Genomic DNA, 12,654 nt, shown 5'->3' on the forward strand with positions numbered 1-12,654 from the left:
TATTACTAAATATGAATTAATTAACAAAATTATTAATAAGTTTGAGAATAAAATCAACGTTATAAAATGTATCAAGTAGCATTAAATATTTTACACTTATAATAGTTGGACATATTTGAAAGAAGATAAGTGACATTTTATTTATGTTTTACTAACAGTTAGCTTTATGCTGATTTTTTTTTTAAATTTTTCATTTTTGTCACATACTTGCTCAGTCTAGAGGTTTAGTAAATAACAAGTAGATTTTATGTATTAGCATAGATTAAAATGAGCATAGATTAAAATGAGAAGTAAGATCATAATCAGCATGATTCATAACACAAGACTGGATGTTGTCACACCTGCTACTTGCCTACACAGAGACCTGCTGATTAGAAGAAACCTGAAAGGCTTGATGCAGGCATGAATGGCAAGTTTTGAAAGTTAGTTGGGCTCTGTCTGACGCAGTTAGAGTTGTAGCTTCATGTAGAATTCCAGGGATTGAATCCCGTTAATATACTTTAAAGTTCCAATAAGCCACGAAAGCACCACAGGTGATAAGTTGTTTTGCATTATTTTAAGACTCATTAGATGTGAAGAATAAGTTTTACATGAATTCTTACATTTTTGTGTTTTATTTTGTGACCACGGTAAGGATTATTGAAAGGCAATAACTCACTTTAATATGCAGAGATAATTTTTAAGGGTAAGCAGTTAGTTATAAATAATTGAATTAGGTAGTTAGATATCCTTAGTCATTATAGATTTACACGGCCACTATAAAATTTTATTTATTTTTTAACAACATTTGTTGAAAAAAGGCCCTATTAAAATCACAATCTAATAAAATTTCACAGTTTAAAATACACATAATTTATGACATTAATTCTTAAACGATATTAGAATAATTATACATGAAAGCTACATAGAAATTGATCTTACAATTGCCCAAAATGTTGACAAGTCGCCAAATTTAGAAATGTTTAATAAAAGAATTCATACCCCAAAAGCGGAAATTGTTTAAGAGCTCTTTATTATAAAAAATAAATTTTGAAATGCTTATGTTTCACTTCTTGCTTAGAAACTCAAGTATCCCATGATTTATATTAGAAATAGAAACAAATTATAACCAATGAACCCACTTAAATGATAACCATATACATCAGTCAATCGCCAAAAATACTCCTCCAAAATGCTAATTCACACACAAGATGGCAGTCGTAAAAAAAAAAAGACAGAAATCTCAAATGATTAAAATTAAGGACCTTCTGCCGATTTTGGCCAAAATTAAGAAATTTTAAGGACCAAAAATCTTTTCCAAAAAAAAAAAAAAAAAAAAAAATAAGGAGTTCTAAGGACTTTTAAGGGCTGTACGAACCCTGAACTAAAAAATTCACAAATGTATTTTTATTTTCAGCAAATTCAAAAAGTTTCCAAACTTTACTTTTTTTAATATACTTTTTAACCACTTGTGCTAAAAAGACGTGCCATGCATGTCGAGATGCTTTTGTCTCAAACTGCGCGCAAAAATGAAAAAATTGCAGTCGCAGACGCAGAGCGGCGTAAATGAGACACTCTACCGCTTGTTATATTGTAGTGCACGGCACCGCAACCATGAAGTTTAGTTGTAGCGCAAGTGGTTAAGGTGAAAAAAACTTTATTAGATTAAAAATTATATTAAAATTATTAAAAATATTATCAGCTTGTGAATAAATCATTTTTAATATTAAACATCAAAAACATTTTTACCATTCATTGGAAAAGTTTCACAATTTAGAAAAATTTGTCTACAGAGCAACTTGCTTGAGCAATAAGCACAAAATACTTGATTAATAAATGGTAGCAACAGTATTTGTTCTTCAGGCATTTTCTAAAAAGAAAAATGATAGTATGTTTGTATAAACTGTTAAAAATATTTTGTACATTTTAAAAATAAAACAGAAACTGCATATGAATTTCACTATCTTTTCTTTTTATAAATATAAAAATACATTTAAATTAACATTTGAAATAAAATATAGTCATATGTTAAAAATAAGTCAATCTAGTTAAGTCTGATTCTTACATTATGATATTTTATTATGTTCTGTTCTTGTTCTACAAATGAAACAAAAATATCCCATTTGTCTCCTTCTAACATCAATATTTTTTTAGCAGTTTTATCACTACAGTGGGCATGCATTTCTTTTGATCCATCATCAATAAGCATACTGAAAAACAAAAAGCAAGAGTCAATGAATGAATTTTAGTGACACCATATCTTTCACAGAACAAATAAAATTTACTTACATTCTATAGGGGCAGAAGAGGGAAAAAGTCAAAGAAAAATAAAAAAATATATGAAAAAAAATATGAAATTGAAATATGAAAAAAAATTATTGAACATTTTAACATTAATATTGATAATTTTATTACTTTAAAAGTTTTGTTTTTCAGTCAGATTTTTTTAGACTATATATTGCTTCATTAGGAATAAATAATACAATGGCATAATATATAATAATAGCTCACTATAATACATAAATAATACAATAGCTCACTTTCGGCTCAAAATCTGGAAAAGTTACTAGGTTTGGTTGGTTTGGTTTATTTAATTATGGCAGAACACACTAGGGCTATCTGCCTAAGGGGAGGGATGCCTTCGTGGAGGACTTTCTAAGGGAAACTGGTTCGTATACATGTTACACATGGGGAAACCATGAAAATGCAGCTAGCTTGTTTGCGGGATTCAAACCTTGGACCGAACTACCAGTGTTCAGCGACTTTACCCAGGGTTCATAGCCACATTTTAGTTAAAAAAAGAAGCACCTATAAGCACTTTTCAAGCACACTTTAAGAAAAAAATAAGCACCTGTCTAATTACATTATACACAACTGCATAACCTTAAAAATTAGACTTGTAATTTAAAATACGAGAAATGCAGTATTTATTAAGAGAGAATAAGCATTACCTCAACCATGGAAAATAATTACTTTTTTTTATATGTTTAACCTTTTGAAGACGGGATGGCCATTATAGTGGCCATAGAGTCCTCTCTTTCAAAAGACGGGGTTGCCCACTTTAGTGGCCATGTCCTTTTTCCCCATTTTCCAGGCTGAAAAGTTGGGTGAAATGTCAAATTTGACGTCCCTGGGGTTTTAACCACTTATCTCTTTCAAAGGTCTTCCTTTTGCGACATAGATGCACCCCTCTGAGATTCCATTAAACTACACACAAGAATCTCTGTTGCAAATAGGAGGTGATTTCTAAAAGGGGGAAAAGCACTCGGTTCAAGATTCCCCGTCGTTTGATAGCTTTTACTGCTACCAAAGCCCCGGCATCAAAAGGTTAAATAACAGTTCAATTTACAGAACTAGTTTACAATGCGAGGAAAAAAAACTATGCAGAGCTAAACTGTATTACACAAGATTTAATGATGAAATTTCAGTTCAAAATAGAGAAAATAAATAATAATAAGGCATATTTATTGTATTCGCTTGGAACCTAATAATAAATACAATTTATTTTCCCACTCATATTGATATTTAAATAATTTAAATCTAAATTCTGAACATTTTCTAAATTTTCATTGTATATCAGTTTTCTCTTAACAGATATTGCAAGCAAAATAATTTAAGTAAAAAAGAGGAACATTTCTGAAATCAGAAATGTTTGGAGACTGTAGCCGCTCTTTAAATTTTTCCGCTAAATAAATGCGTTTGACATTTCGATATGTGCATCATATAAAAAAAACTCTTTTAGGTGTTGATAAACAAATCTTGGACAGAACATCAAAATTAACTATCTCTGCAAAATATCGCAAATGTTATTGCGCAACATGCGCGCCGTAATTCCTCCCTACGTGATGTTACGCAATCGGAATCAACAGATGCTGGTATTGGAAGAATAAAAAACTAAATAACTGGGGTGTTTTTCTTTCTAATTTTCAACAGACGGCGTTAAATTTCCGGAATAGAATCATTCTTCGCTTGGGTTGGTAGACCGCAGAACTTTTAGTCCTATTCAATCCAGATTGGAAAGTGACAAAAAAAAAAAGTCCGTTACTTGTTTTGCAGCGAACTGTAACAGTTTCAATATGCGAGATTTTGCGGAGGAAGGGGAGAACCTCCCAATCTTCGTACTGTATAATATATTGGCCAAAAAAATGAAATTATTTTGACTATTCGATTACTTTCCCTTTATTTAAGCCATTCCGAATATTATTCCTTAGAAAGTTAATCTGCGTTAAAACACAACCATTTTTGGAAGTTTACTATACTTCAGCAGTTACTGCAACTATGTTATCATAAACATTTATACATATGCTCATAATATAAGCATAACGATCATAACAAACACGAATATGAACTGACCAAGCGGAACAAGAATGTTAATTATTAAGATCTTGATAGAAATTCAAACTAGTATAATATTTGGGTGGGAGGAAAAGAATGCCGAATGTACCGGAATTTTCTACTGCTTTCGCAATTCTTTGACCAATAGAATGACGGGCACCTGTCTGTACTCTTTGTGCACAGCAAAGGTTATGTTAATGCAGAGAAAGGGGGAAAAGCTATTTCCGAGAGTATGATTCACCATCTGACATTCCATATTAGTAAGAAAAGTTGTTTATTTAGTTTCGGCTTTGGTACAGGGAAAAATAGTACGTTCATTTAAAAAAAAAGCACTAAAAGCAAAAAATAAGCACTAAAAACAAAAAAATAAGAGCTTTAAAAAACAAGTAAGCACCTATAAAGACCTTTATATTTTATTTTGAAATTATAAGGACCGCTACGAACCCTGTTTACCGCTCGACTACTGATGGGCCCGGAAAAATTTAATAGGGGAAATCCATGTAGATGTCACAACGTATTCATTTATGAGGAAAAAATAGCAAAGTTCGAATTTTATGAAGCAGATGGCATATTTTATAGATGCATATAACAAAATATACTTTGAAATGAAATGTAATCACATTCTATTAGATCTGGCACTCAGTAAAAAAACAAAATAAAAACGAAGGTAGACCTTTCAGCAAAAAATATGAAGCAGTAAGGGAAAAACCACTTTGGAAGAAAACACAGGTGTTGGACAATGAAATTGAATAAAAATATAATACTCCATATTTGTTCAAATGTTTTCAATAAATCCAGTTGGAAATCTTGAATGGTTTCAAAACAGCATGGGAGAAGCTTGAATTTTTAATGATATTCGGAACACTGATTTCAGACATGAAGAATTATAATATGTATATGGAAGACATATTGGAGTTCAATAGCTAAGTGCTTGTTTGGCTGGTCTGTGTATTAGTGATTATTCATATTATGACTGAACATTCTAACAAAATTCTCTAACATATTTTTACAAAATCTGCTCTAAGAAACTTCACAGAATTAATATTCATTGTTGAACAGCTATAGCAAAACCATTAATAATCATCTCTCATGATAAACACTGGTTTCAGTACTGTCAGAAGGACAAAACTTAAACACTACACAATACAGAATGTGTTTCGTTCAGAATGAGTCTTCCTAGTCTTTCTCACTTCATGAAGAATTTATGCATGGAGAGCTCTTTTAGAAGCCAGTGCTATGAGAAATCTTTCAGTTAAAGTAGCAAGAGAAAAATCAAAAAGTAGCATGTGATACTATAGATAATACTTATTATGGTTTATAAATTAATTTTAACAAATACATTATTTTAATGCATACACATTTTCAGATGTATTAAAAAATGTAATGAAACAAAATGTAGCACAAGAAAATGATGGAACAGCATAAAATTCACAAAATCACATAAACATAATGTTTAGGTAGCACAAGTTTATTGAAAGTAGAAAATTTTCAAAAACCTGCATGAAACACTGTTAGACGCACAAATGCCAGACTCTCATGGAACTATAAATCTAGTGACAGAATTATTTTCAGAACATGAAAATATGCTTGCTTCTGCACAATAATAAGCTAGATCAGGCCTGTCCAAAGTACAGCCCGCGGGCCACCTGCAGCCCTTGGTCCATCTTTGTGCGACCCGTAGTGTGTTTTTAATATTATAATGGAAGAATAAATTTTTCCATTTTTTTCAAATTCTGTTGGTAGAAATGATTTTATTTTATATGGTATTACAAATAAATATCTAAAATATTGAATCGTTAAGACACAATAGCACGCCGAATAAATACTAATTCAGAAGTCAAACAACAAAAATCAGCGTTATATTTACAAAATTTTCACAGGACTAGTTTCGATGGTTTTACCGAACCACCATCTTCAGCTGCAAAACCGCAAATGAACCAGATAGGAAATAATCTGCTCCATTTGCGGTTTTGCAGCTGAAGATGGTGGTTCGGTAAAACCATCGAAACTAGTCCTGTGAAAATTTTGTAAATATAACGCTGATTTTTGTTGTTTGACTTCTGAATTAATATTGAATCGTGTTCGTACATACGTATTTGTAAGTCCTGTCCCGACTCGTGTTTAGCGCCTTAATCACGGCCAAGTGCGGTTGTCCGTCTCCGCTCAAGCCCATTGCACAGAATAAAAGAAGTTTCACTGCTTTGATATTTTAAAAAGCTGCCCAATTCGACAGAGAAGGAACGCTGTTGAACATTAAAATTGCACCTTATCGACAATGTGGTTTGAATTCTGGAGTACCGCACTGGAGAAAATTTCACTTGCATCTTTATGCCACGTGCTACGGCAGTTATTAGATTGCATATCGGTTCCCCGCTACCCGTCGGGCAAGTTTTTCTGCCAAAATGCTGCACGATCAGGGAGTGAAACAGCACTAGCTGTTGATTGTCATTTGATGCGACGAGTGTTGTGTAGTAACTATTTAGTAATCGTAGTGGTTGTGTGTAATTCAAGCTTACTCCTTCATTTATTTCTTTTGTCAATTTAAATTTGTGATTTAATGGCATAGTAAATAGAACTCTATTGCAAAATAACAAACCTCATTATGTCTGTGAAGAAGTGAAAAATAAGTGATGAAAATCGTGCATTTAATGAAAAACAGGAATTAGACTATCTGATCTGCAACAATAACAATAAAATTCAGTGCATGATTTGTATGCAAGTTTTGTCGGTGAATAAGAAATACAATGTGAAATGCAGGATACTACTTTACATGAAGAAAAGTATAAAAAAATTATCAGTGAAGCAAGAAACATTATTGTAGCTGAGTATAAAAAGAAATTAATACATCAAACAATACACAAACTAATACATGTTTTCAAAAGTAAGTACAGCTAATGAACAAAGTTTGGTTGTGTCTTATGAAGTTTCTTTACTATTAGCCAAAGCAAAAAAACCATTCAATGATGGGATTTTAATGAAAAAATGTGCAGTTTCAATGGCTCAACACTTCATGCAGCCAAAGTTGGCGGAAAAGTTTGAATCTGTAGCATTATCTCACCAAACAGTGGCATGACAAGTAGATGATATGCTAGAATATGCTTCCAAAAATTATGTGACTGCATTTTAGATTGCGAATACTACTCTATGTTTGGATTAAAGTACCAACCAGACAGATATCAGTCAATTATTAATATTTATTCGTTGCATTTCAAAGAGTTTACTATTATGGAGGAAATGTTAAATTTAATACCATTACACAAAACAACTAGAGGCAATGATATCTTTCTAGCTGTCAATAAAACTGTCATAGACTACAAAAAAAAATGTTCTTGCATTGTAACTGATGGAGCAAAAGCTATGATGAGAACAGTGACAGGATTCACGAGACGTCTTAAAGAAAATGGCATTAATTGTCCGTTGATTCACTGTATCATTTACCAGGAAGCCTTATGTGGAAAATCTTTGTGCCAAACGAATGCCATGAAAGTTGTAGTTAGAAGAACAAATCTCATTAGAGGTGGAAACAAAGCTTTGACTCATAGAAAATTTTGAGATTTTTTAAGTGAAATTGATGCAACCTATGGAGATTTGTTATTACACTCCGAAATAAGATGGCTTAGTGGTGGGCAGTGCCTTGAACTTTTTTTTTTTTTTTTTTTTTGCTTTACGAAAAGAACATTTCTGAATTGCAAAATTGTATGCAAGATCCTTTATTCCTGGCTGATCTTGCATTTTTAACTGATATGACACAACACTTGAACAAATAAAATTTGAAGTTGCAAAGCAAAGGACACAATGTTGCTAACTTGCATGGATATGTGAATGGTTTTAGAAGTAAACTAAAATTGTTCAAAATGTCACTAGAGCAGAATAATTTTTCTTTTTTTCCCGAGTTGCAAAGAACATTACACAGAGAGGGAAAATTTTGTAGGATGTACCTTTAAGGATCACCTGAACTATATTGACGATGTAATTGTTGAATTTGAGCACCAATTTGCAGATTTTAAAGAATTAGAGGGTGATATATTACTTTTCATTCATCCATTAACAATTGCAATTGAAAGTGTAAACACTGATTATCAATTGGAATTATGTGACCTACAATCGGACCCCTTTTACAAGGGCAGAATAGAGTCTGTAATAGATTTTTTTAAGCTCCTTGGCGAGCGTTTCCCCAAATTAACCAATCTTGGCTTAAAAATGGGTTCAATGATGAGCAGTACCTATCTTTGTGAAAGTGCATATTCCATGATGAATTTTATAAAATCTAAATATAGATTCTTTACTGTTAGATAACTCACTTACACACGCACTGCATCTGGCTACAACTAATATTAATGTTGATATTGAAAGGATTGTAAAAGATAAATTAATGAAATACTAATACAATTTAATGTAACAGTTACATAGTAACTATATTATGCTATTAAATCTTTTCTTAAAAAAAATGCGTTTTTTATTTGTGCAGCCCTCATATCTATTTAGTAATTTGTATTGGCCTGGCATCATATTCTTCCACATTCTGCACCCCCCTAATCTCAACACTACTGAGCCTGTCTGAGGTAATCTAGAGAAGAGTAATGAAAAAAATGCCTCATGAAATAAACTAGCCAATGTTTTGGAAAAAAAAAATTAATGATTGAACAAGATTTGTATAGATTATTTTCAAGAATAATTACTGCCATGTTAGCCTCCGGAAAACAGCCTATACCACATTTATAAAGTGTTACAATTTAGATGCAAAAATTTTAATTTCATCATGAAAATTCTGTAACACTCACTTTCTTGCTAAAAACTAGTAACTCCTCAAAGCATATATCACTGACTGTTTTGGTCTCCTCGGTGATTTGTACCCAGAGGGTGCACCACACAAAGAGTTAGTTGCCTTATAGAATTTAAAGGGAGTGGTCATGGCAAAAATGTTGGGCGTGTTACCGCTAATTGATATAATTGCATTGTATCTGCCAGGTGGCAGAAAAATAGTATGATGTATCAATTTACATGCCAGGTGGCAGAATATGTATATCATGTACATGCCAGGGGGCATAATGCTTGTAAACATGCCAGGTGGCATAAGGCCTGTAAACAAGACTTGTAAATAAATGTACAGTAAAATATCTTGGTGTAAATAGATCAAGAAATACGCAACAATCTTCTGATCATTTGGATATGCACATTTTTTCTGGTAACACGGATGTGATTTGTGGAGATAAAGAATGAAAAGAAAAGTAGTAAGTTCATGAAAATTAGCGAGTTCATAACGGAAAGGATGGGATTTAATGCGAAGAAATTCGAAGTAGGCCCTTTTTCATTTTCCAGTTTTTAATAGAATTGTTGAAAAAAAATTGCTGATGATTATAGTTGATAGAATTTAATGGTAAAATGGAGGCTATGAATAAGACAAAGAAGTTGTGTACGGTGACATGTAACTTAACTACTAAGTTGATCAGTAAAATAGAATCTGCATTGGTAGAAGAGTGTGAATCTGAAGATGAGAAGTTAAAAGAATTACTCGAAATGCTACTTGAAAAATTGCAGTTGTTAAAAAATTATGATTCTGAAATTGAAAAGCTCACAGTTATGGAACAGGAGTTAGAAACGGAAGTAATTTCCGTGCAGGAAATCAGGAAAGAATTATAAGTTTTAAATGTAAAATTCAGGAAATATTAAGAAAAAACGCATGTAAAGTTGAATCTAGAAATTCTAGTGAGGAAACTGTATCTTTGAAGTTAAAAACTTGTGAAGTTAATACTTTAAAATTGCCAAAATTAGCGATTACAAGGTATTACGGTGTTCCTTGTTCTTCGCTTGAATTCTGGAATCAGTTTTGTAATTCCATTCACCAAAACGAAAGTCTCACTTCAGTTGACAACTTTTGTTATTTAAAATTGCTTTTGGGTTTAGCTTTAAATGCTATTAGTGGTTTATCATTTACTAGTGAAAATTATACAGTGGCTGCTGATATATAAAAAACCGTTTCGGCAGAGATGACCTGCTAATTAATGCGCACATGAATAAATCGTTGAGTTTAGAACCTGTAAAATATTTCGGAAGTACGGCTGCTTTGAGAAAGCTTTATGATGATATAAAAGTACACATAAGAAATTTAAATTCCTTAAATGTTATTAGTGGTTCTTATGGATATTTATTATTCCCTATTTTGTTAAAGTTAATACCTGAGAATTTAACTCTAAAATTCACTAAGAAAAGAAGTGATAAACAAAATGTCGATGCTAATGAACTACTAACATTCTTGAATGTAGGGAAACATCAATGATATTCACGTGTTCTAAGAATTTTGATGTAAATGAAACATCAGTATGAAACAAAAGTTCCTATCAAGGTTATCAAAATAAATCTTACATGCATTCTAAAAGAAATGATTACAGTACGAATAAGCAAAGTGCTTCAGTATTAATTAGTCAAAGCGAAACTCCCTCTAAATACTTTCAAAAACTGCATTTTAATCAAAACCGAAAGTTCTCGAGGCCACCTAAGAATGTGAATCAAAATGTCTGCATTTTTTGTTTATCTGCTCATCACATGAATCATGATTGCCCGCTTGATTTAAAGGCTCACTGAAAGGCTTTAATGGATCGAGGTTTATGTTTATTTGCTTTTCGAAAGGGCATCCAAGGCGTTTCTTTCCTCTTAAAGATGGAAAGTGCAGAATGTACAATGTCCAGGGTTTACATAATTCATTAACATGTGATGCCGCATCGAAAGGTTTACAGATGGATACCTCCAATCAGACAAAACAAACGCCAATCTCTGAAGCTCTGACTTCTATTCTTTTAAAGACGTTTTCAGCAACAGTGAGGTGTAAAGGGGGGGGCAAAAAAGGTATTACCTTGTATGCTAGATTCAGGGTCAACAAAGTCATTCATCTTACGAGAAGTGGTTGATTCACTGGAGTTGAAAATTATTAATAAAGAAGCACTTATTATTTTCACATCTGGATGCAAAATAGCGCTTGTATGATATCGTAGAAATAGTACTTCAGAATGTAAACAGTCCCAATAAAAGGATAAAAATTAATGCAACAGTCATCAATTCTATAACACTAGGGCAAGTAAAAGGTCCTTCTTGGTGGATACAAAAAATGGCGTTTGAGAAGGGAATAGAATTAGCAGATACTGGTATGAGTATAATGAAATTCAAGTATTAATAGGTTCAGATTATATTTGGGAAATTTTAGAACGAAACATGAAGATTTGTAAAAAATTAGTCGCAACAGAAAGCCCTTTTGGTTTCATAATTCAGGGCAAGGACGGACAATCAAATTGTAAGAAGGCAAGAGTTAATCATATAACCATTGTAAATGAGGACTTAGATTATGAAAGAGGTAAAAAATTATGGGAATTAGAAGCAATTGGGATAAGTTCGGATAAAGAAATATCTCGATCAGATAAAGAAATTTTAGAGTTATGTGAATGAAATACAACTTATGAGAATAAAAGGTATGAGACTCGATTACTGTGGAAAGAGGGTGTCAAAGGTTTAAATAATAACTATGAAATTGCGAAACCGTGTTTACTATTTTTAAATAATAAGTTTCAGAAAAATAGAGAGCTATATTTAAAATATAATGAGACAATTAATGAACACTTGAGATATGGTATAGTGAAATGGGTAGACACGTATTTAAATGGTAATTTGAAAACAGGTATTACATACCTCATCATGCGGTAGTGCACAAGCAGAAGGTTTCTACAAAGGTTTGAATAGTTTTTGACACTTCTTCTAAAAGTAAGGGAAATTTATCACTTAATGATTGTTTGGAAAGTGGACCTAATTTAAATCCTGACTTGCTAAAGATTATCATTAAGTTCAGGGTACATTCAATCGCATTGTGTGCCGACATTCAGCACGCATTTTTAGAGGTAGGCTTTGCTAAAGAAGATGGGGATTTGGGGATTTTTTTAAAGTTTTAGTGGTTAAATAAAGAAGGGTCAAATCTCGATCACAGTAATCCCAACTTACAAGTTTTCCAATGCAATTGAGTCTCTTCCGGGGTCAAGTGCTCACCTTATTTATAAACAGCTACAATAAGACTGCATTAAAAAAAAGTATGAAGATGTCTATGAGGAGGCATGCAGTATGTTAAAAGAGCTTTACATAGACAATTTAATTTCTGGGACAGTTAATGTACATTTAAACATGATTTTCATTCTTAGCGAGGCCAGTATGAATTTACATAGATGGATTTCAAACTCACCTGAGCTGAATGAACTATGGAAACTTAATGAAGTGGACTGTCGTGAGACATCTGAAGACTCTTTGATAGCATTGAAATTTTTAGGTCTTATTTGAGACAATGTCAATGATAATTTGAAAACG

General features: G+C 32.2%; 1 protein-coding gene across 6 annotated transcripts in view; it reads right to left on the reverse strand.

The window, feature by feature from the left end:
* LOC118191291 (uncharacterized) overlaps window positions 1-12,654 on the reverse strand; it is a 234,831-nt gene that overhangs the window by 11,477 nt on the left and 210,700 nt on the right. For 5 of the 6 annotated variants that reach the window (XM_085815704.1, XM_035362093.2, XM_035362092.2 and 2 more), the window contains 2 exons: window positions 2,045-2,189; window positions 1,729-1,849 (listed from right to left, as the gene is read on the reverse strand). In XM_085815704.1, the coding sequence (XP_085671830.1) occupies window positions 1,729-1,849; window positions 2,045-2,189 (266 nt within the window). Of the gene's footprint in view, window positions 1-1,728; window positions 1,850-2,044; window positions 2,190-12,654 lie in introns of those variants that run through there. The other variant, XM_035362094.2, reaches the window with a different exon arrangement.

Source organism: Stegodyphus dumicola, chromosome 4 (genome assembly GCF_044657685.1).
Source record: "Stegodyphus dumicola isolate Sdum_Otavi_A_Nest chromosome 4, ASM4465768v1".
NCBI lineage: Eukaryota > Metazoa > Arthropoda > Arachnida > Araneae > Eresidae > Stegodyphus > Stegodyphus dumicola.